Source organism: Patagioenas fasciata, unplaced genomic scaffold, assembly GCF_037038585.1.
Source record: "Patagioenas fasciata isolate bPatFas1 unplaced genomic scaffold, bPatFas1.hap1 Unplaced_261, whole genome shotgun sequence".
NCBI classification, from domain to species: domain Eukaryota; kingdom Metazoa; phylum Chordata; class Aves; order Columbiformes; family Columbidae; genus Patagioenas; species Patagioenas fasciata.
The window spans coordinates 16,758-42,905 of NW_027288690.1; the positions used below are offsets into that span (position 1 = coordinate 16,758).

The 26,148-nt window shown below is 41.5% G+C and overlaps 1 protein-coding gene across 1 annotated transcript in view; it reads right to left on the bottom strand.

Annotated features, from left to right (window-relative positions):
* Nucleotides 1-363: 363 nt before the first annotated feature.
* Nucleotides 364-26,148, bottom strand: part of LOC136111970 (gastrin-releasing peptide receptor) — a 31,921-nt gene continuing 6,136 nt past the window's right edge. The window contains exons 2-3 of the mRNA XM_065856438.2: nucleotides 12,987-13,338; nucleotides 364-9,617 (exon numbers count right to left, since the gene is read on the bottom strand). Coding sequence (XP_065712510.1) covers nucleotides 9,225-9,617; nucleotides 12,987-13,338 — 745 coding nt within the window. The 3' untranslated portion in view covers nucleotides 364-9,224. The remainder of the gene's footprint in view (nucleotides 9,618-12,986; nucleotides 13,339-26,148) is intronic.

Below are 26,148 nucleotides of genomic sequence, written 5' to 3' on the forward strand. Positions count from 1 at the left end.
TCATGTGCATAATTCATGAGATTGCTGATGTGCCAGCACAATTCGTACTAGCCTTGTTTGCCTGAGCACAAAGAAACAAGAATGCAGACGTAGAATTCTCAGTCTCCCGGCACTTCAACACATGCAGTGCTATAGGAAATCTTGCAATACTTTTCTCCATGCTTCAGGTTTTCCAAGGAGTAACAGAGACTTTCCAATTTGTGCACAATGTGCTACACTGAAAGCAACAAAAAAATTGAATGGGAGAGTATTGGACTCTATACCTTTTCACGTCAAATTCACAGTGAAAGGTCTGAGTTTTGATACCCCTACTGCCTGAAAATACCACTCAAATGCAGTATTCTGCTTATTTCATGGTGTTTATTATTGTAATACACTGATCACTTGCACAAAAAAGCAACATCAGAAACGGTGTTATGTAATAATTTATAGCAGAACTGTAACCAACAGGATGAAAAAAGAAATTCAAGCTTTAAATGATGGATAGAGCAAATGTGTTGAGAGAATTCCTTCAATAAACAGTCTTTTGTCAGTTACCTATACTGTTTATGCTTTAAATAACATTATTAATAGTAAGTCAAACATGAAGCAAACTGTGAGCAGCAATATAAATCTGAATTAAACAATACCAAGCAGAAGAAACCGAGGTATGAAAGACCCAAAAAACCCCCATTTGTTAGTTTGACTTTCTGTCCATGCAGCACTCTTACCCATGGTGTTGTTTGTAATGGGGATGTTTAAAAGCTTGGTGGAATGGAGTGATGACCTCAAGTGCAATAACGCTCAACAACAGCACTGTCCCCTTCAAGCTGCAATTGGTTCTTGGAGAGACAGAACTGTTATGTCACAGATGTTCGAAGTAATGTGGATGTTAAAGCAAAGGCCACTCACAGTTTCTTTCTGGTGAGCCAGATGCAAACCTCACTGATGCCAATGTAGCACAGGAGAGCTTCCATAACATGCCATTGTATTTTTCCTTTAATTAATGAAACTAATGCAGCTGAGTTTCACAGCCAATAATTGTTAGGCACATTCAATTATTCTAACACAATTGCTCTGAGACTTTTGTTTTTATAGGAGACACCGACTGCAGCTTTTCATGGCTGTTTATTGCTGTGGCCTCCTCTGTCCCCTGCTACATCTACAGCCCCCTCATGCTGCATCTGCATCTCTGTTGCTGCTGGTGGCAGAAATGGGAGTAACAAAAATTTATAAAAACCTCTGTCAAGTCCTTAGGGTCTGTACATCTGTTGTCAGTCCAGTGTTGATCACGGGAGCAAAATGAATCTGGGATGAGGATACTCACCAGGAAAAGATAAATCCTGTTTATTTGTGTGTTTTGTTTTATTTTGTGTGGTTTTTTGTTGTTGTTGGTTTTGGTTTTGGTCTAATGCTTGAAAATTGACAAAAAAAGCAAGTGAATAAAAATGCTTATGAAATGAGATTTTTTTTTTCTGACTGGAAAGCAACAAAAGCCTTCTTATTTTGTCTATCATGCTTTATTAGCTGTCAGCTTTGTGTATTTCAGTATTTAACTTTTGACAGAGTGCTCAGTTTGACTCCATATTTCTCTAGAGGCCATTTATGAGCATTTTTTAAATCATGGTATATAAAATCAGAAAATATATCCAAAGGCAAAGAAAAAACATCAAATTAAAATGCATTCTTTCACTTTTTGACTTTTTTTTTTCTTCTATATTTCATTCTAAATGTTATTTCAAGGAAGTGGAAACATTTAACATTTATGCAGATTTTCATTTGATGAGGGAATTAGTTTTCAGTGCTTTTCACACCAGACTACACAGCCTCTGGAAAAGAAAAAGAAATGCGTGTTTCAAGTAAAATAAACTGCCTTGCCTTTGTATACAACATTTGAAGGCATTTGCATTCTATACAGATGGCTGAATGCATACATACATTACTTTACAAAACAACAAATAATATTCATAGACGATACTAAATTTACACACACTATATGAAATATGTACAGCCTTGTAGTTCATAACAAAGCTTTTGCACACATGCACTTGGAAACTGATATGAAGCAGATTGTGTCTTCAGCTGTCTTCAGAGTGCACTGCTGGTAAAGCCAGTCTATGACATGTAACTAACTGCTTTTCTCTGTCATAATTTTTATAAAAAACAAACACTGTGTGGTCTTGTTAAGATATTTTTTAAGTGCATGTCAGAGTAATGGATTGCCAAGCTTCCTGAATCAAGTCCTGGCTTGTTCTAGACTGATATTTCTTCCAGGAGCAACCAATAGAACTGGAAATGCCCATCTGGACTTCAGTGTTCACCTGCCATTCATAGGGCTCTGCTTCTTGGAAACAGATCAGTTCCTCTTGAAGACTCCTAATCACTGAGTAAGGGAAGTGTTTTTAAAGTTTTTTTCAACCTAAACTCAATCCCTCAGATTGCAGAGCACAGTTTACCTATTCCCTGAAATGCAACACAACACTTACAGTAAGAAATGCACCTATCTTGCCCAAAGAGCACCACTTCTGGACATCAATCAGAGTAATCTCAAGGGATGACTGTGGTCATCAGGAGTGTATTCACAGCAAGTTCCCTCTATCATGCCAGTAGGGAGATATACAGCTCAGGGAGTCAGCCAAGGCCTGAACCACCATCTGAAGAGGTCTCCTATGTGCCTCATTAAGATGACTTGGGAATAAAAGCCCCTTTCTCCTTGTTAAACCACCTTAACACCCTGCCCAATGTGGCATCAGATGGTGGTGACAGGGCTGTAGGCAGCAGTTAGTAAGAAAAGGAGAATGGGGTATCGTGTTTGACCTTCTGCTGGCCAGCATGGAAGCATGGCAGGACAGCGAGGGGCCCTGGGATGAGACTTGTGAGAGGTGTGGTGGGACTTAGATGGACAGACATCAGCTATTTAAAAGTTAGGCATCTCACCTGCGCTTGTCATCTAGAATTGGTCTGAGTGCTGAGAGAAGGGATACTGTGTTTTGTGCGAAGGGAGGTGTCTGAAATAGGAGGTATGATGTGCACTGGATGTGCTTGTCCATCTCCAGTGGAGAAAAGATGGCAACTCGCTGAGGCTGGGTGCCTGATTTTTCAGGGCAACAGGTAGGAGAGAGGTACCTCACCTCTGGGGACTATGGTCAACTTTGTTGCTGACTTCTGGGGACAGTAGGCCATCCATTTCTATGTGCTTTGGCTTGGTACTAGGTGAGTCATAAAACATGGATGGAAACATCACTATTGTTTTGCAAAATTCGTTGAACTTTTTGGATGAGAAGACTTGTTTGAGAGGCAGGTGTTACAATCATTCTCTACCTCATGGTGCAGAGATTAGTGTCAAGACCAGCTCCCACTAAAAAATAACTGCAGGGGTATAGGGAGATGGTGGTGTGAACAGCTGTAATACACTGACTCCAGAGCTGGAAATGCTGACACAAACGCAAGGTCCGTCTACTTCAAGGCAACATACTGAATGGACCTGAGGGACTGACTTGCCTTGAAAACACACTTACAAAGAGATGTTCAGCATAAGTCAGGCTTTTTAACCATTCAGTATAATTAATTTTCATTAAGATAGATTAGATCCTTTATTTCAAAAGAATTCTATGTTTAATTCTCTTTAATCCATATCCACTTATGGTAAAATAATCAAACTAATCACAGAAATAATTTCAAGTAGCTATTTCGATAAACAGGCAATGAGGTACTTTAAAATGAGTTTTGGATGTGATTTTAGTATAAAATTAGATATACCCTTCTTTGATAATCTTAGCGTTAAGCAGAGTGCTATTCAGTCTCTGTTCTTAAAAGATTTTCCAATTGCAGTGATCAATTATTATGAAGTGCAAGGTAGTCACATAAATACTCATCCATTCACCTAGCAATGACAGATTTTCACATGGGGGATTCTTTCCAAAGGGGACTCTTTCATCCCTTTTGTGGCATGACCTGCATGGACACCTTATCTGGGTGAGGACTCATGGGTTAAGTGTGAATCCACATCCAACTCCATCAATTTCAAGGTATTGAGCCCTGCAAGGTGGCCTTTGCAGTTAAACTTTGAGCTCCCGAGGGAAACTGTTACAGACGACAAATAAGTTACAGGAGATCTGTAACATGGACCCAAGTTAACTGCACATGGGGTACTTGGAGTGTGATTTGGAGATGACTAGCACCTCTTCATCCAGCTGAAGTCAGGATGAGTAGGGACAAAACCCTGCCGGGTCTTTTGGGAAGAGAGAGGGGCTGGGGACAAGGTGGTCTTTTCAGAAGAGGTGTGTGGGCAGGCAGCTGGCGCAGGGCTGCTGGCTTTGGGGGAGCAGCCTGGCTGTGGCATGTGCGTGTTGGATAGGCCATGGGCAAAAGATATCATGTGCTAGGGAGGGCTGCAGCAAGAAAAGCTCATCCACCTCACCATCCACCACAGAGACCCAGTTGCAGGCTGGCTGGACTCTCTTGTGAGGGGTGTCTGTAGCTACCCAAGATGGAATTCATTTTATAGCCCAATGACAACTTTTCTGTTCCTAAAATTTCAGCTTACAGAATATCCAAATCAACTATCTCTTTACATGCACCTTTTTTTCAGGTTTAAAATATAGTATATCGTGTGTAAAGATGGTGTCATAAAAATAAAACAATAAAAAAGGAGTAAGAATAGCACAAATATTTCAGTAAAGGCAGAGAAAACTTTCTGTTTTAAATAATTCCATCTAAATATTTCCTCACCTCCTTGAACTGCTGCTCTATTCCTCTTGGAAAGGGCAATATAATAAATCTCTAATGATTTATTGTGAATGATACAGGTCTATCACCTGCCGTGATTTCCCAGGACGGAGAGGATGAACTTCTCTGTTATCATCATGGTGCCTAGCACTTAGGATGAGCCATGCAGCTAACATTCAGGGGATTGCTTACTGCTCAGATAAGCAGCACCAAGCTTCCCTTTAAAGAAGGTTGAAAGACAGGTTTTTCCCAACTGAATACACACAGATGGTTTTCTACTGTAAAAAAATTGTATTTTGTCAGAATAATGAGGAAGCAGGTATATTATTTCTGCCAAACCATGCATAAAACTCTGATCTTTCAGTTTTTTAACATTCATTCCATATAAATCAAGCTAATTGGGGGAATCAGGATTACGTGTATCAATAGCAAATATCCTGGTATTTTTTGTTAGGTAAACAGAAGCTCTTCAACTTTTTTTTTTTTTTTTTTGTTAAAACAAAAATTCATTACCTTATATATATTTTTTTTCCCAATAAAATAAATATTTGTGTTCAACAAATATTTCCATAAATAAATATTTGTGTTCAACAATACAACCCTTCCTGTCCACCAGGAGGCTTTTTTTTCTTGGCTACAACTATTGTTGCCATGCAGCAGAATCATGCATCTTTGATTTTTCATACTTAAACACTTCCTACAAGGCAATATTTGGAAACACTGCAACACAAATGTTCCTTGTAGGCAGTGCTGAGGAACTTCTAATCCTTTACCTGGTGTCAGTATTAGGAAATTTCTATACTTTTTGATGCTTTGTAGTAATTTTCCAAACTTATAAGAAATCATTTTAGACCCAAAATGTGCTGAATAATTCTAAACTAAAGCAAGAACAGCTGAAAGCTGTGGTTTACTCAGCATCGTCTCCCACTACATTCAGTGGGAGCAAAGGGAAATCAGGACTCTCAGGAAATTCAAATACATAATGAAGAACACTGTTTCATCTTATTCAGATTCTCCTGAGAAATCATGGACATAATTCAACATGTCCCTGTCAAATATCAGTTTCATATTTCACACCGATTCATATAATGACAGCTACATATTTTTAATAACCCTCTGACCTGTAGTACTTCTGACCAGGGGTGAGAGCATGACTGCGCTGCGGTAAATAGCAATACTCCCCTGGTGTGAAACGTACAGCATCCTGACCCAGAGACCATTTTTCCCCCACCCACACCCTGCAGCTGGTTGAACATGACACAACTGCCACGTGTCAGATGGAAGGACAGCGAAACCAAACCCAAAAGGCTATTTGGTTCCAGGAGAATTTCACATGTTTCCAGTTTTGGGGGTGTCTGGATCAGAACCAGAGAATTCCTCAGCCTCCCAGGAGCGAAGGATGTAGCGTGCAGCTCTGTAGCTGCCTGCCCAAGCAGAGGTTTTATCTTGGGCACTTTGAAAATATGTCAAACACATGAAATGCTTCAGACTATGCTCCAGGTTGAAAAAATCAGTGCGGCAGGTGTGCCAGCAAACACTGAGACAGATCTAGATAAGGGATTAGGCTGTTGCAGCAGTGTGAAGTACATCATGTTTTTGAAACCAAGGTAATGAGACAAGGAGTGGGAACAAAAAACAAAACAAAACAAAACAAAACCCCACAAATCGAAACCAACAAAACCAATTACAGCTACAAATATTTCAATTATGTGCTGGGAAATTTCAGAAAACTTTCTTGAATTGTCTTTTCATGACCTCGACTGCTGTATTGACATTTTTCATTGTTTTAATACAAGGATGAAACAGAAATCATTCCAACCTCAGATTTGCAATGTCTATGGTATTAAAAAAATACTGTAATTTTGTGAAATACATGCCAAAGTACTTTTTTTGCAAGGAACCCTTTTCAATTTTTTTTTTTTTTTTCACAGAACCACCTAATTTTCTTAGAGATATTAGAAGGGAGAACAGGAGTCTAAATAAAATTAAGAATGTTACTGAAAATTTACATCTCATCTGAAAAGACTTGGTTTAAATTGCTAAAAATTGAAATAAGTTGTAAGTATCTTAGATTCTGATGAAAGGATTACATTTTGCATGGAACTTTCCTGAATTTTTGCCTGTCACCTCTGAAGAGAAAACAATACTAAGAAAATTAAGCAATGGTGAAGCTGTGACACATGTGGACACCTGCAGCTGCAGCTCTGGAAAGCACTTTCCAGATCAGAGCCAAAACCATCTTTTCTTTCCTCCAAGGAGTCACTAACTCCGTTAGGAAGAAAACGATAAAATCAATAGCAGTTATTTAATCCCATGGTGCTGAATTTTCATAACTTTCCTGTGTTCAAAATAACATGTTTATCAGCGAGGTGGGGTGCGTATTCAGCTTAACCCTGAGGAAGCTATAGCAATGCTCTTTTCCTCATAGTTGTGATCTTCCCACATCACAGCTGTGCTCTCTCCTTCAGAAACAAAAATTCAGAAACTACCGGAGTCTCTTGTTCGTTATCAAACAGGAGGACACATCATGTAGCACAGATGGTGTGGCTGCTGCTGAAGTATGTAATTCCTGCTTGCCTTTGATTAAATTCTTTCAAGGCTGAAGAAAATATTCAACAAAAATTACTCAGGCCAGATAAAATTTTTTCATTTTGCAATTAGAAAGTAGCTCAAAACTTGACAAAACTTTATGAAATAGCTGCAGACTGGGCTTCTGGTACTGTATGTAGCTTCATGTTAAAGCTCAGGGGAAGGGCCATCCTGCTGAAACTTTCAGGAAATGAGGACCTCACATAGCCCAGTAAATTTAAATTTACATCATAGCTACCCAGTCGGCTAAGCAAGGGAATTGCCTCAGCTGTAAAATAACCCCATCACAACAGCGTTCAGGCTGATTGGGGCATGGGGGCACTCATGCCTGCAGGAGGGGGTGACACGGGTGGTGGTGCCCACAGATGGGGGGGAATAGGGCAAGACAGCCCTTATCAGCCCATCAGCATGGTGGTGTGGTCACAAGCTGAGCTCGTGTACCTGTGTGTTGAACCTCATACAGAGATGCCTCTTCCAAAGGCAAAATCAGTTAGAGTTTTCAGAGCTCTGCCTTTGGCATCACAGCCCTTTTGTGGTCCCTGGAGACAATAGCTCCCACCAGCATCCCTGGACAGCTGCAGATGCAGGGCTGAGTGTTTTTACACTGCACATAAGACTTCATCTACGTTCACAGAGCAAGTGCAACACAGAGTCTTACTAGTTTTCATTTTTCTTTTGCTGTGGTAAGGAAAAGGATTATCATCAGAGAGGATGAGGGCCATTAAAAACTCAATATTCTGCTACATTGATTGCTTTATGGCCTCATTTTGCAGCAGCTTCCTTTATCAGGTGTGCAGCTGCATTGCCTGTCCTATAGCCCACGCACTTCAAGAGTTTTTATCTGTGGGACACTGTGCTCCTGTTTCTGAAGAGCTGATACCTGGCACAGGAACTGCTCTGGAGTGAACATTACAGAAGACCTGCTTCTCCAGTCTGTTGTCCCATTTTAGCACTCTGTCTCCACAGATTTCTGTGAAGACAGAAGGGAAAAACCTGTGGCTTGTAAATCTAGGGTGTTTTACAAAGCACTACTGCATAAAGACAGATGTGCTTAATTTTCTGTTAATTACCTGCTCTTAACCAAAACTATCTAAAGTTTTGTGCTGCACTGTAGGTGTTAAACTTTTGCTATATCACACCTTGAAGACAGGAAGGGCAAATCAGTGAGGAAAATGCTTTGCTGTTTCCTCTACAACATGGCAAAAGCTCACACATTTGAAAACTGTAAACATATTCCAACTCACATTTATTCAGGTTACTGCTTTCACATTGATGTGGTGCAAGATACTGCTCATTTCAGATGAGTCTACTGATTTAGCCCAGTAAACTCTTGATATCTTTTATACCATGAATTAATACTGTACTCAGAACAATAATAAATACTTTTGAAGTCCATAAATGACCTACACTGAACTCATTTGTAAAAGTATTTACCTTATTTAAATGTATTTATTTTGGTGTCAAAATATATTACACCACAAACTACTGGATGCAACTGTTCTGACAAATTTTGTGCACCCAGTATGGAATTTGTCACTGCTGTAAGTCTGCCCAAGTTCAGAATTGAGCAGAAAGTAACAAAAAATCTGCAGAGCCAAACTAGATTTGATCTTAAGATGCTCACTTTGCTCTCAATAAAAGCAGCAGGTTTTGAAGCAACACAGCGCTTCCTGAGGAGTTCCTGTGGGCTGGTGCTTAATGATCTGCTGCTTTGGCAATGTCTCGGTCCAGGATGAGATGATGGATGCTTCAGCTTCAGCCCAGGATGAAATGTTGGATCCTTTAAGCTCCTCTGAGTTCTCTGAGCACATCAGACTTCCTTGCACACACGTGTGCATGTGTCTGTGTGTGTGCTACTCACCATCCCCATGGACCAAAACCAAGCAGCCACACCAGGTACGTGATGTGGTTGCCCCTGACTGTGCCCTTTAGACGTAGCCTTCGTGGCATACATGGTTGCCATTGATAAGGCTGAAGGTGGCCAGGGAATGGTTGGTGCTCTTGAGGGAGGTCATTCGTGTGGTGCTCCTGGCCATGCTCTGGGACCGGATGAGGAGTCGAGCTCTGCAGCAGAACAGCTGGTTGTTGAACTGTTTCCGAAAGCTCTTGCTGAGCAAGTAGAGAGCAAATGGGTTGACACACGAGTTAGTGAATGCCAGGATCCGAGCGCAGATGCTGGCAATGAAATGCAGCACTGAGGTGTCCACCTCTGAATAGTGGTAGGATCGGTATAAATAGATGATGTGAGTGGGGAGCCAGCAGAAGGCAAAGAGGCACACAAAGACCAGTACTGTCCTGGCCAGACGCTTACGTGATTCGATCTGTAAGAAGAAAGAGAAATGCAGATTAGCAGCTATTCCTAGTTCACATCAGTAGCTGTTTTTCCCAGTGCTGCAGCTTTGGGGCAAGTGCGTGTCAGGTGTAAAGACAGAGCAGGGCAACCTGGACCACAGGTTAACATAAACAGGGTCAAGAACCCTCCTTGTTTCTCCTCAGTCCCCTTCCCCTAAAAACAAGTAATTCTGAAAATTTATTACACAAGGAAGTAGTCGTTCCTTTCCTGTTTAGGTATAAAGCTCCAATGGTTTGTCATTTTGTAAAATCCAAGCTTAGGCAAAAAAAGTGCAGACACCTACATTAGTTATCCCCATATAATACACACGTTCTTACGTAATTTATATATATCAACTTATTACTATTGCTGTTGTTATTATTATTAATTATGGGGTAGGGGTCTGGCATATTTCACAGAACCTAGAGGCAGGACTTTCTGCCTTGGGGCCATATGGTATATGTACACAAAAGTGTTGCAAACAGCTCACGGTCCTTAGAGACCAGCTTCACTCAGAGGCCAAAAGAGCTGAAGAAACCAAGAGAGGAAAATCTGTACTTGGAGAAAGACGAAGGCAGAGGCAAGCTGGACCCTTCAGCTGAAAGAAGTGGGGACACAAGGAGAAGGCAGATGTAGGTGCTGAACAGGTGGATGACCACCCCTCAGCATAATTTGAGTTTTGTCAGGGAAAGGTGTTTTTACAGTGTCAGCTAGCACACAGCATAACCCTTATGCAAACTAGCCACACTTTTGTTTTACTTAAGTATACAGGCTTGGAGTCAACCCAAAAGTATTGCTCAACTGAGGGGAGCTGAGGTAAACTGTACCTTGTCTTTTGTCCACCAGCGCTGCACGCTAAGATATCCATGACACTGAAAAACACATCTTTCTTCCTAATGAAGACAAGATCCTGACAAAGGTCACCCGAAAGGAGAGGACAGACAGAGTTGCCCAGAAAGATGTGCTGAAATACACTGTTCCCTGGAAGAGGTTTTGCAGATAGATGTTTGTAGGCACAGAAAGTGTAACCACTAAATTTTCAGGGTTTCATAAATATTCTCTTCTCTGGTAATCCCTGCACATTTTTGCAGTCACTCCTAGGGAATTTGTTGCAGTTTGCTCCCTGTATTTGAGGAAAACCTGAATGGCCTGAAACTGCCCTTAGCCCCAGCCCTCTGCCCTTGTTCCTGCCCTGGTGCAGCTGTGGTGCCCCTCCTGGGACACTTCCCCATCCTCACTCCCCTTCCAAGCTGCACAGGCACATCAGAAACTCAACAGCTCACACAGGCTGATCTTTCCTCAGGGCAGCTGCAAGCAGGAAGAAGGCAGGAGAGACCTCACAAGACCGTTTTGACTTTATTTTGTGCCCCGTTAATGGTATCGACCAAAAATCAGCCATTGAGCTTGGGAAGGATTGACATGTACCAGATGATAATGTCTCCAGAGAGCAGGCTAAAAATTAAATCCTTAGAGGAAGGGTTCTCCTTGGCTAAACCATATATTCTTTTTAAATGTATCTTTAATTCGATATAGGGCTGTTGAGGCCACATCTGCACTATGAAGAAAGGAAGCAACGCAATAAAGAAATCGATATCAGTTATCTCAGATGGAGACCTATAGCTCCTGAATGCACTGCAGGATGGGAATGATGGACCAACGGTGCTAGACTGCAGCCTGGCCTATTGCTTTCTTTAGAGTTCTCTCCCCAAAACCAAAGGGGGGAAATGGCTTCTTTTACTACTTGTTTTATTGTTACTAATCTGAACAGTCACCAAATCAGCAGAAAAACAGCCTGCAGGGAAGAAAGATTTACACACATTCAGAAGTGGAAAAGGATAAGGATTTCATGGATCACACATCATTTAATGGGCAGAAAACACAGCTTTCCAGGCCTGCTGTTTCACTTTAGCAGCTGAAGGCCACATGAGATGATTGCATTAGGTCAGCCCAAGGTGGAGATGTCAGTTGGGTGCAATTATGTGGACCTTTGTTCAGCTGTAGAGTGGCTTGTGTCAGTTCAGTTTAGGTTGAAGCACAGCTCAGTTGAAAGGAAGAGGTAAGGTAAATAAGGTAAATAAGTCAAGGTAAATAAGTTTTCTTTTTAGAAATCAGTTACTTTGCTGTTACTTTCTTACTTGGACAACCTAAGTCTCAGTTGTACTCAAATTTGAGCACTCACCTGAAACACCCAGTTGCTCATGCAGGATTTGGATTTCCCCCCTGAAGAGGACTCTTTCTTTCTTTTCTGCAAAGATCACACCAACCACAAGGCACACAGCTTCAGTGCATCTGTGAGGACCCCACACTGTCTTGCTCCTTCCTCCCTCTTGGGCACTCTGCACCTGCTACTGTTCTCTTCTGGTCTTCAGTCCTCAGGTCTCCCTCTAGACTGTACTGGTTTCTGAACATGGCACAGCACCAGCAGATGAAAGCTGGAGTCGTGGCGAGCACAGGAGGCATTGCCACTCTCCAGGGGTAGCTGTGTACCTCCCTGACTGACTAGTTCTCCTGGCCCTGCGGTTCCCTTGCAGAAGGAACTTTCTCCACCTCCACTCTTCCGCTGCTGGGTCCCATTTAGAATCATTTTGGTTGGAATCAGGATCATTGAGTCCAACCATCAACCCATCACTGTCACTAAAACATATCTCTAAGAACATCATCTACGTGCCTTTTAAACACCTCCAGGGATGGTGACTCAATCTCTTTTCCGGGCAGCCTGTTCCAGTGCCTGACAACCCTTTATGTGAAGAAATGTTTCCTAATATCCAATCTGAGACCCCTTGGCACAACATGAGACCATTTCCTCTTGTCCAATCACTTGTTATTTGAGAGAAGAGACTAACCCTCTCCTAGAGAGTGATAAGGTCTCCCCTTGACCTCCTTTTCTTTGTTTTTCAGTCCAGAGGACTGAATTACAGAGCCAGAATTTCCCACTCTGTGAAGAGGGGCTGCTTCATGGAGCAAGACTTCATCCAAGGTCCTCTCTCTGACAAAGTAACTTTGATGAATTTTGCTTTCCTACTGTGTCAGCCCTCAGCTCCAGTCTCCAGACACCATTCCCAGCTCTGCCTCTTTCCCTGCATACCAGTCAATACCTTCCCAGGCTTTGGCATGGGTCTCCTGCTGTGTTTGCCATGGTAAACACCCTGCCAAACCCTTTGAACTTAGAAACTGGATAAGATGCTTTGCCCGTTAAGAGCTGTGACATGGCTTGTGCCAACCATTCTTTTAGCCCACCTAATCTGTTAACATTAGCACAACAGATGCAGTCTATCCCAGTGCAAATTTCCCTGTATGCACATTCTTTACTCCCAGATTCATGGGGAATGTAGATTTTTGAAGAAAGTTAAATCTCTACCTGTTTCCTCACATGCACGTTTCCTTCCACAGGGATGTTGTATGCACTCCGGATCAAATTCTTAGCAATGAAATAATAATATACTGAAATGACAGATAGAGGAATGATATAAAAGATCAAAAATGATGCCATTGAGTGAATTTTAGGATGCAGCCCATCAGAATGTGGGTAAGGAGCACAGCTGACAAAGGTTCTGTTAGTCCCTTTTTCATGGAAAGGGTGCAGATCTGAAAACACTGCTTCAGGTATAGCAAGCAACATGGATACAATCCATATTATAGCAGCTCTCACACAAATCTTCATCAGTGCATGGGATGCTTGGATCTCCATTGGCCTTACTATAGCTTTATACCTAAAAAAAAAAAAAAAAAAACAAAAAAAAAGAAAAAATTATTTATTGACCTCAAATCTCAGGCATTACATTCTTACATTCTTCCTTGTCCCTTCCATTTATAAAACAAAGAAACAAACAAACAAAATCCTTCTTTATTCAAGAACCTGATTTTTTTTCTGGTATTTAAAGTTTCAATGTTTTCAACAGATTTCTCATTTTAAGCCAGAGACACCTGTCATGGGTCAATTCAGTTTCATGTGTATCAATTCTGAGTTCGTTAAATTTGTAATCAACCCAACAAGGCACGGTGTTGCTTGACATTAATATGTATGTGTACAAATAACATTAAAAGGAAGTGCAATCATAAACTTCTCTTCAAAAACATACAGCAGTTCACACCCATTCCAAGAACAGTGTTGAAAGAAACTGGAAAGAGGTTTTGCCACGCATTTTCTTTTGAACTGCGAGTACGCTGGCATCCTGCAAACTGACTGTTATATTTTCTTAAGCTGCAAAGAGTATGTTGCCCATTTTAGTTGCTGTTTGGTGGTGTAGCTGGCAATTAAGAGTTGTTCATACCTCAATGGACCCAGGCTAAGTAGCCAGAGCTGCTAAGTGACCTTCCTGAAGAAAATAATATTCTTACTTACTATGCTAGATATGTAGATGATGGTTTTGTTTTTTTATTTGAAATTTCGTTTTTCACTATTTCAGCCTTTCAGAAAATCAAACTTTAGAATCCAAGAATATGAAAGAAGCAAACTTATTTGAACCTGATGTGTGTCATGAAAGGACCAGAAAACAGAAGAGCTTCTTGTTTGCTGGAGCCCTGCTCTGGCAGGAATATACACTCCAACTAAATCATGATTAGCCTACATATTAAAGGAACATGGCAGAAGAAAAAAAAAATACAATTAGAAAGAAATATCTACAGGTTTCACAAGTTATTATTTAGGGTCATTATTATAACAATTTTGATCTGTTGGTTGTTTTTTCCAGGATCTACCTCACACTGCCCACAGTCCATTTGGTACCTGTCAGCTCTCTGGGAATTGATGGGTGCCTCAATCCCAGGCTGTCCCAGCCCACTTTTCGCATGGCAGGGTACATCCCCCATTCCCATGGGACTGCTCCAGAGTCCCTTTCTAATCTCCTATCAGGATCCTGGCGCCTTCAGCCAGACAAATTGGGCACTGGGGTGGGAGCAGAGGTAACAAGAATACCAAACTGCCAGAAACCAAGGGGTGTGAAGCGGGGTCTATCTGCCTGGCAGCCCAAACCAGAGACACTTCATGTACCTGATTGATTCCCTACATACTGTAGACCACAGCATTCTAAAGCTCGGCATTTCAGAGAATACTCTGTCAGTCCTGCACTGTTTTAACCCGGTAATTGCCTTATTTGCAGGATAAGCACATATTAGAATTCTAGTTGTAAGCAATACCCTGTTCACCATACTACCCCTTCTTTCCATGTGCATACATATCTATATACACAACTGTATACACATGTGTATATGTGTACACATATACACATGTGTATGTGTGTATATCTGTGTGTGTCTTTTATATACATACACATTTATGTCCATATGTTTTATACAGATGCATGTATATACAGGTATAAATAAATACATACATACTTACATTTGCATTTATTTATATTTATCTGGACACCTCATTCATGTATTTATGTATCTGGACATCTCATAATTTGCAGGTGTTTCTTTTTACAATCCCACAGGTGTTTTGTCTGGGTGATCTTTCCTTTAATGAACTGCAAACCCTAACCAGTTATTCTCCAAGCTCTCCAACTCCCTTTTATTCCAGCTATACAGCTGCAGCAGCCAGGCACAGGATTTTTCTGGCTTGCCTAACACCTCCTTAACTTGCACTCTGAAGCTGGGGATTAAGTGGTGTCACACTGCAATGCACAGTCTTCCAGTGCAAGATCATCATCTCAGGTGAAGAAAATAGTAGTATGTAAACAAAGATCATGTTATGACTATTGCAGTAATAAAAGTGAAGAGCTAAGCAGATTACTAAAACAATGTAGCTGAAATAGCTCAATGCATAGTCTGATTAACCAGTTATAGATTATTGACAGAGATACTAGCTAACTGAGCATCTTCAGTAAACCCTAATGAAGATAAATGCAAAAGAAAAATAATTGCATATCACTTAGTTAATTCAAATGTATTTCTGCAGGGGTTTATTGTATGCTTATCAACATGATATGTTAGCATAATATTTTCTGATATAATATAGCCATCTGAGAGAATATTTTCCAATATTAATTTCCAGTAATATGAATGATTTGAAGAATACAGAGAGAGATTCTGTTTTGTTTTTATTAACAGAGTAGGGAGAGTCAGAAAATGAATCCATTTCAAATTATTAGTACATTTTAATTAGAGAGGGCATTTCCAAACAATATAATTTTGATACAACATAATTAGAAATTGCTAGGAATGCTGGCATTGATTAATAGGCATTTAGTTTATTTTTAAAGCCTCCTACAGCAGACATAAAAGAAGATCTGAGACTTGTTTTGCTTGTAAGAGGCTCAGTGTAGACTCAAAACATCAGGCTGAAAGCACAAAAAGAGAAAACAGAAAAAAACCCCCAAAGCGAGAAAATAGGTTTTGAAAATATAAATTCTCATGCTCTGCATGCCAGATCAGTTGCAATCAGCTTCACAGCAGCTTCACAGTCTTGAACACTTCCAGTTTTCTAAGGTAGACCACCCCTTTGGGATATGAGTGACATTCAGTCCATGTCATTTGCTTCTCCAGTAAACATCTTTAAACTCTTTCAACGTCTGCTTATGTTATAGCACCTCATTTTGTATCCTGTGAAAAGCACAGTCTGAGGGTAAATAGCTGAGGTGGGAAAAGCCACCTGAAAGCCAGCTGAAGCTGGATGAATTGAATCCAATTCTCTGTGTCTGCATTAGGCCATGGAGGTGCCACGCACCTCATCTACTACAGCCTCCCAAGCACAGGACACCTGCCTAGGTAGCTGCTGACAGGCAACACTGGGGATGATTTCTCCGGGCCAGAAATAGGTGCCTGAGAGGAGTGAGGAGGTAAGTCCTCTGGAGCTGCTCCTCTGTCTGTTTTCTGTAGACAGACCCTGGGCAATGAGGCGACTTGTTTCATAGCTAATTTTAGATGGCTAAACTTAGGCATGAGCCCGAGGTACATAACTTTCCCATACTTAATATCTAGAACTTGAAAAATCTGTTCCACTTTGAAGAGGACATTGATGGATATGTCTATATAGCTCAGTGAAGGCATGGACCTAGGGGGCCAGCCAAGTGAGCCCTCATGTAAAAGTCTTACAACACTGTTATTTCCCACTCATGCAGTACCATGGGCTCTGAGAGTATATGTCACATCGCACCCACAGCATGTCTGCAGTAGATCCAGACATGGCCCTAGACCTCTGCTTGCTCTCACATTCAGTCTTTCTAATTATTGTTTTCTGTTGCATTTTTTTCTTTTTTCCAGTTAAATTCCTTTCCAAACCTGTTTTTAGAGAGTTTTGAAAAAGATTAAAACCCAAAGGTATGAATCATGCCCTACAACAAAAGCCAAATCTTAGAAAGAAAACTCTGTCTTTTGAAGATTCTGTTGAATGAAAAATGATACAGTTGAGAACTACCTTCAGCTCTAGTCTCTCTCATGTTGTCAAACAGCAGAGATGAAAATGACTGGGTTGCTGATCTGATAGGAAACATGAAAGAGACGCTGACCTTTACTACTGCTCAGTCTTTGAACTTCTCTGTTCCCACTGTGCTTGTAAAGCACCAACCTGCCTTGTGCATAGCAGTTGCCAATGACCTTCTGGCCAGGATGGATGCCACTGATCTGTGTCCCACAGTCTTGTTCAAAGAAGCACACACAAAGAAATTACACATGGGCCTGTATCTTAAGTGCAATTAATATAATCATAGTTCATGAGTCACTGTGAAGATTCACCCCATAGGACAATTCTGCTCTCCACCGGCAACAGTGACTCCAGTGTTGTCCTTCTTCTCCAGCCCAGTCTCCAGGCCTCCAAGAGGGCTCTGGTGAGGGGGTGGCTTCAACTCAGAATGCCAGAATTCAATAACATAGAATGCATGATCACTTCTTAACCTAATCCCCAAAATTAGTTTGGGATGGGTAGGAGCCCACAGAATGCACGTCTCCATTTAATCCTGTAATATGTCTAACGAATGTCTCTTAAGGTCTCCATTGTGCTCATGCAATAGTTGTTTTTCACAACTGAAACTACTGAAATGATCATAAACTGCTAAAATGTGACATGCACATGGTAAATGCTGTGGTAAATGCTTTTCCCACTGAGTTTAATATGCCAGGGAAACTGGAAAATTGTGTCATTATCCTTCTGTTAAGAACAAAGTAACTAACGACAACAGCACCTAATGTACTCTAAAACTTTGACTATACAAACACTAGTTAATACTGTACACATAGCCCCAAAGCCACAACTTCGACTATAAACACAGAAGTAGCTTTATCATGAAAAAGACAGTTACAGATCTACTCTCCAAAGACACAGATCAAAATAAAGCCCCACATAGATGCCAAAGTTTCCTAGATGCAGTTTCTCTCCTGGTGCAAAGTATTTTAGCTATCTTTGTGCTCCCCAGCTGAGCCAAGAACATACACACCAGCTGAAGTATAAACAGGCTTTGCCTTCAAAGCCATATTGCCTATACGTTCCTAAGCATAGAGATATGAAGGATTGCAATTTTGCTCTCATATTGGGGGAGAAAGGACCTTATCCCTAAGACAGCAACCTCAGTGCATCTCTCATGTGTTTTTCCTGTCACCTTCATCTACTTACTTGTGTCTGCTACAACAGTCACAAAAATTAAATTTAAACAAACAGAGCATGGGAGGAAAACAAAATGTTTCGCTTGGATTTTAAATTAATTTATGTCCATATATCTCACTGTTTGGTTTTTTTGTTTTGGTTTGGTTGGTTGGTTGTGGTGGTGGTGGTTGTTGTTTTAGGAAGGTAACTTTACGCAGTGTGGGGAAGTTGATGTTGTAAACAGTCTGAGCTTGCTTTCCTTTTTAATGTTTCCTTTGTAAAACGCCTTTCCCCCATCCCTCATATCAGCAATTAAAGCTAGCACAGATTGCCAATACAGCAGCCATCATTGTATATATTGTAGGTTTGGGCTGCAGAAAAAGAGACAGGCTTTTTTCAGCTTGGAGATACCACCTTCTGCAGTATCTTTACAAGAGGTACGACAATAGATCTTAATTTCAGCCAAAATTATTAGTGTCCTCTGTAAGAGTAGCAACTTGTGGCCAGGAGCTGAGGGTCTTATAGTACAATGTACCAGTGTGTGGTTGCAGGTGCTGCCAGTTGCAATGGGACAGAAACATCCCTCCCCCACAGCAGTGAAGGTGACAGATCACAGAGGTAGGTGGCTGTCCGAGATGATCCTGGTGACTGAATATGACATCTAGGATTGTACAGCAGCTGTGTTCCAGCCACTACATCCCTCTCATCTATCGAATCTGACTTAAAAAGAGGCACTAAGTTGCTTTCATAGCGCTTACTTCCTTACTTTTTCAGCAGTAGGTGTGTAGCAAGAGAAAATGGCTGAAGGAGGCTCTGCCACAGAGTGCCGCCCTGTTTTATCACAGTCCTTCCAAGCATGCCTATCTTTCTGCAGCTGAATCTCATGCTTGCAAGAAATATAAGAAGAGAAAATAATCCTCCCCATCCCTCCTACAGGGAAATGGGACACTGCCCCTCCAAAATGAATTTACAGAAGTACTTAAGTTTCAAGGAAAGTTTCCTCCAAATAGTATCACCCATTAACATGTTGCACACTGTTTACATAAAAAGACCCCAGGTCTCAATCCTGAATTTCTATAATAGTTTAAAAAAACATGTACTAAAACCTGTTCAAACAAAATTTCAGAAGGCTTGTCTGCCTGTTCTTCATTACCAGCTCCACTGTTTAGATTGCATCAGGCTGGTGGAAAGATTTATCATATTACCTCTTTCTGCTTTTTTATCTGAAGTTAGAAATCCATTTACAAACTTTCAAAACTGTTTAAACTGAGCTCTATTTTGAGATGTTGAACTAATGTGAACCTGAAATTTCAATAAAAATCAGGGATTAGTTGTAATGGACTGATGTTTTACAAAAACAGTAATGTAAATTGCTGTGAAGTGAAGAAGCTGACTTCTTTCCAGCTCTAGAAAATGAACTCCTGAAATTGCCACCCCTTCCTATTGTCATGGTGAAAGAACTGCTTCTCAGTCAGCACGTCCCCATATTTCTTCTGTTCCCACCTGCAACCGAAAGATGGAGAAAAGATGTGCAATTCACAGCTCCTCTGATCCCCATTTGTCTGTTCCAGTTTGTAAGCTTGATGCACGCACATTGATCTGGACTTGGCCCATGAACAGACTGAACAAAAAAATCTTCTCATTAAGATTTTGTAATTATGTTCTACTGGTATCACATTTTTGTTTTGCTCACATAACATGAAGGATGTGCTCAATTACCATGCAAAAAAGCCTCAAGCAAGAGAGAAAAAGTTGATGTGACACAAAGACTGCATAAACGAAGTATGTGGAGACTTGTTGAGTGTGCAGCTCTGCTTGGAAAGCAAAGAAAAATTCTTACTAAATATCTGAGGAAATATAATGCCTCAAACTTTCTTTGTTGTTTCCACTACACACGTTATGAATATTTATAGCTCTCAAGACAAAAAATTCAATAAATCCCCAAAATTGCTAGACTGTCTAACACATCAACACACTCCAACAATCTATTCTGGGTCTATCTGCTTTCTGTATACTTAGTTAAGATTATCATTATTATGCATGATTCTTGGATGAACATCTGTTATTAAAATCTTTAATAAATTGCATATAGGCACAAAGACTTCTCTAATGGGCTAGTTTTAAACATATTGGCAGGTATTGCCTATTTTCTTTTTTTAATTAATTAACATTTAAATGGAAAGAAAAAGCATGCATTGATGGAAGTGACACAGTTCTCATTTTTTGAAGTGTGTGTTCAAATTTCAGTCTGTATGTCTGCATACTACTACATCATCCTGTAATCTGGATAAACAGGAATTTCAGCCCAGGAGTGACTAAGGTCAAAAGTGAGACAAAATATTTTAGAGACTGTTGAACTGCACTGCACATTGGGGAAGGAGAGCTTAAAGAGTAACCATTTGATAGTGACTATGCTGCTCCCAATCATGACGAGCCAGAGTATAAACTATTTCAGAAATTAACTATGCATATGGAAAACTCTACTGCAGGAAATAGTGTGCTTCCCATGGACAATGCTTTCCTTATTAGAAAGACCCACTTTGCACCCAGGGTATTTACTTCCTGTAGAGGAACTTCAGCCAAGTCTCTGAATGAAATAAGAAAGATGGGGACAGACTCTTTAGTAGGGTCTGTTGTGATAGGACAAGGGGCAATGGTCTGAAACTAAAAAAGGGGAGATTCAGGCCAGGCATGAGGAAGAAATTTTTTACAATGAGTGTGGTGAAACACTGACACAGGTTGCCCAGAGAGGTGGTAGATGCCCCATCCCTGGAGACATTCCAGGCCAGGCTGGACAGGATTCTATGATTTCAATGGGGCCAGCCTCACAGCTTGCCACAGTCCTTGCAATTGGATGTGACACCTGCTGTCTGCAGGAGGGGTGGGACCCATTCATTTAAAAATATCCTTCGACTTCAAAGCCAACGAGTTCCCCCCCAGCCAATGTCCCAGTTCCTCAGCACCAACTAACCTCTGTGCATGTTTCTACATCCTTAGTGCCCAGAACAGGCAGAGGCAGATGTCCCTGCTCACACTCAGATCTTGGCGGAGTAGCTTGCTGCTGCCAGGTTTGCAACGCAGTGTACATCCAGAGCTGAGTTGGGAGGGATGGTGTTGGCACCTGCACTGCCAGGCATGGGAAGGAGCAAGCCCTGGTGATGCTTTCCATCCAAGGCTTTGCTGTCTCGGCTCAGATCCCCAGGACTGTCAACTGGCATGGGACTGTGGGCTCGGTGTGCCTGCAGATTGAATTCTTACTACGCCAACTAAAGCTGGGGCCTCAGACATGGACCCTTCATCTCACTAGAGAATCAGCCTTATTTCTCCTGAAAGCACCACCTTCAGTGCATAAAACCAGCATCGGTGGGTAACCTAAATCCATGGTGTGATTGTTCGATATCTCACAGAACCTGCTATGGAAATTTATTGGAGTTTCTGAAAATGGTTGTTTCTCAATCCAAAAAGTCCTGCCTGTGATATGCAAGAAATCAACATTGTACCACGTTCTGACGGGGAAAAAAAAAGTTCATCACTGACCTAAAAATTAGCAGTTCCTTAAGCAATAGCAGCTGTGGTGTGTTTATCTTAATTTTGTGGAAAGCGAATTAAAAGATATATATATATAGATATATACACACATATGTGTATCTATATATATATGTATCTATGGAACTTTAGAGAAACGTTTTATAAACACAGCTATCAGATAACTGACCGGGAACAGAAATCTAAAGGGGACAATGCTAACAAAACATTAGGAGCTGACCCCTGGCCTCCTCCCTTGTGTCCCTCACATTGACCTGAAACAACTATGCAGGGCAAAAAGCTGCCCTGAATAAAAAAAACCAAGGAGTCATGCTAAAATCTCAAAGAAGTAATTACAAAAAAAAAATCAATGTACGACAGATGGGAAAAAAAGCAAAAGTAAATGGCAGCAAATATCGGAGTCTAAAAATGTCGGTGACTGATAAGGAAAGGTGGAGGAGCCAACAAAATATCAAAGGTCACTGTGTAACAGACAAACATGAATTTTTAAACACAGCAGGAACAAAAAAAATCAGTACGCCAGGCATACACGTAAATGGTGGAGACATGAACAATGATGAGACAAGGCAAAAAGCAATGATTAGATATTTGCCTTTAAGACCAAATATGGAGGAAGCATCCATACCATGTGTGCAGTGCTCTAGCTGTAGGAGAAAACTCGTCAGCCGTATTAGAGAAGCTGTGAGCTAATGTCTGCTAACACAAAACACTTTCACAGCAGCAGACCTGAGTAATTTACACCTAAGAATGTTAAAGGAACCAGCTGGGGAACGATGGTGTTTTTTTACAAATCTCAAAAAACTGGAGAAGCCCCTAAGTGGCTCCAAAGTTGTGAAGTTCAGAAAGGTGGAAGCTGTGACTGAGAAAACTGCAATTACTTGGGTTGCCCAGGGTCAGCTGTAGATAGAACAACTGAGAGGTTTATCCTACTCACAAATGATAATTAGTATAAGTCTGTCCTGTTTAATGCACGGCAGATTTAGGGGGGTTTTTTGTGTGTTTTTTTGTTTGTTTGCTTGGGTTTGTTTGGGTTTTTTTGTTTGTTTGGGGTTGTGTTTTGTTGTTTTGGGTTTTTTTGTCACAACAGTGTAGGTGAAGTAAAAACGGTGTGGGCCATGCTGGTGTGCAAGGGAGGTGCAACCTGCATGGGCACATTGGCATGGGTGACCATGCATGTAGATGTGCGTGTGACAGGGCACACATGGTGCTTCCTCTCCTATCCATGCTCATGCAATCCCAGCTTCTCTCCGATGGGACAAGTGTTAAAATCAGCAGTCCTGACTGGGCAGGTGGAGTTGTGCCAGATGGGGACCTCAAGCCCCATAGCCTCCCCAGCAGGTTCTCAAACATGCTGGTAAAAAGGTAGCAGTGTGTGAAGCCATTTCCAGCCTAGGTTCTGGGAACACGTTCTAACTGCAAAGTTATTTATTGTGTATATCAGCTGCCTTGAGCAGGCTATAAAACCTTTGCTGGGAAAGTTTGCAGGTGACACAGGGGCTGACCAGACTGTAAAAATGTTGTAGAGTCATTGAGATAAATGACCACAGTCTAACAGAAGCCATTTTAACTCAGTCAGGTGTAAAATAGTTTATTTAGCACTCAAGTGAGCAGATTATGCCAAAAAATTGTGGATCTTTCAAGGAAAGAGGAGACGAAGAAAAGGCATTGGAGCATCTCTTCGGCATCTGACAACATGAAATATCCTGTGCCATTCTCAACATGCCATGGTCTTAGTGTAATCAGTACCTGAGCTAGATTGTATAAAACTAAATCAGTTATACGATGCTTAAGTCCCTTTTGTGGTTTCAAAAAACATAGGAGACCATCACCTCCATTTGAACTTGCATCTGCACGTTGAGGCTGAACGATCTAATGTTATCCCTGACTGCTCTATCATAGAATCACAGAGTGGCTTGGTATGGACAGAATCTTTAAAGATCAACTAGTCCAACCTCCCTGCTGTGGACAGGGACATCTTTCACTAGATCAGGCTGCTCAGAGCCCTGTCCAGCCTTGCCATGAACATTCCAAGAATGGAGCATCCACAGCATCTCTGGGTAACCTCTTCCAGTGTCTCACTACCCTCATCATAAAAGGTTTAGGTCCAGCCTAAAGCTACCTTCTTTCAGCTTAAAACTGTTGCGCTTTGTCGTGTCGTTACAGGCCTTCATAAAAAGTCTCTTTCTTAAAAGCACACTTTATATACTGAAAGGCTGCAATAAGGTCTCCCTGCAGCCTTCTCTTCTCCAGGCTGAAAAACTTCAATTCTCTCAGACTTTCAGTTGTGCTATTAGTTAGATAATTATGCAGTGGTTAGAGGTCATAAAATTTTCAGTTTGAAATATGACATAATTTCTAAGCAGTGAGGATAACAGGATGCCAGAGACACATCAGGGGAACAGAGTAATATGTGCACCCTTGGTCTGAATACTCAGAAAATTGCCTAGTGTCACTGAAAAGATCTGTTTTAATCCAAATTATGAGATATTCATCCATCTTTGTAGACAAATGTGGGCAAGAAATGCTGCTGGAATAGATGGCTAGTGCAGTTTGTGCTAGTCCAGTATCTGCATCTTTGTTTCTCCCAGGTAATTCAACCATCCATGTCTAAATCTCATGTTTCAGGGCTGTCTGCAGGTGTGAAGAATCATTTTTTCCTCTCAGGCTCTTGTGGTAGTTTTCTCTCCCACCTTCCCATGGAGCTGCAGAGACCAGCCGTCTCTGCTGGAAGGTAGACAAGGGCAGGATGGCCAGAGCTCTGACAACATCTCTCTCCTTCATGTTTCACAGTCTTCTGCACTCTGGTTAAACTAATCACTAGCCTGGCATCAGGAGGGGAGTTTCCTGCAAGGAACTCCAGCTTTCTGCCTTTCCCTACAGTTTAGCAATTGGCTTGCTACCTTTTGGTGCCTCAGCAACATGAGGTGCCCAGGCATCCTCCTGAGTTTCTGCCCGAGGGTACAGGGTGGTCTTCTGGATGCTGAAATCCTCTGCTCCACCTGAGGTCATATGCAGTAAGTGTGTGTGTGTGTGGGGGACACAAATCAAAGAGCCCCCCGCAAGCAGGATCTCAGACAGGGTTTCACAGCCCCTGGTGTCTTACCTGGTATGGGGTGAGGTGGGCACATGGGTGCAGAACTGGTGAGAAACAAGGCAAGGGGACTTGGCAGGGCTAGCACTGAAGTATTTTTTCAAAATAAAAGGAAAACAGATTATTGCAAGGGCTATCCGTGAGCAAAGCAACTACTGGATGTTTCACTGTGTATACAAGGCAGACTAGGTCTGCTTCTGCTTTTTCAGCTCAAGCCCCATCTACTCTTTTTGGCTAGGCTGTTGTCTGTATCTGGGCATCAAGTACTAACACCTGAGGCAATGTGACCACTGTAGGCTTGCTGCAGCGATGCTGATGTCCCAACCCACCGCATTCAGCCTGACACACAGCTGGCAAATTCTTCGTGGCCAGTTGTTCTCCTTATTAACGGTGCATACACCTCCTTGTACCATGAGACCATGACAACTGATTGGGGTTTTTAGGTTTTACTGAAATGTAAACAATAGGTAATCCGACTTCTCTTCCTTTTGATTGCTTAAATATTGACAGTTTCCAGCACATTAGCACTAACTCTAACCTTGGATTTGCGCAGCACTCCCACTGATATAGATGGGAGCTCTAATGTTCCTGGTTATAGAAATGCATCTATTGTGTTTTGGCCATCTGCTCTGGCTAATCAAGATACTCAGAAAGTTTGCGCTGTTTGATCTGTTTCTCTTGGTGCAGACGGATGCAGAGCTGAGGAAATGGGAGCAAAAACCAAGGGTGTTAAGAGTGTTGACATTGTATTGACACGGTGGCCAGCAACACAGGATCCGAGACTGTACATCAACTGAGATACATGTATCTCTCGCTGTACCTATCCCATGCCGTCAGCACAGGAACAGCAGGAGCACAAACACCCTGCCAGCATCAAGGGTCAAGGAGAGGCTGCCTGGTGCTTCAGCAGGAAGGATGGCTTTGAGCTGGGATCAGAAGCCCCTCTGTTTTTCCTCCCTGGACTGATGTTCTGGCTGAGATGGCATTTGCGGATCCAAAATGTACTTGTGGGAGTCATCATTCTGTTGACTTGCATCATTCAGATCAGGGAATGTTATGCTCGTTCAGAGTGGCTTTCTCTGCCATGCTCTCAAAATCCTCCCTGGGGCTGCACAATGAACTACAGGACAAGTAAATTACCCCAAAATAGTGCATTAGTGGCCTAAAAGGATTTAATGAATGAAGACATTATACTACCCTGAATAAATTCATAACTGTGGACCTGCCACTTTACAACTGATGGTATTAAAAAAAAAAAAGGTATCACTCTGTAAATCACCTCAGTGGAAACCTAGTTTGACTCTCCATAGCTTTATTTTAGGGGAGTACACTTACTTTAATCCTCTAGTGAAGACATAATCCAGT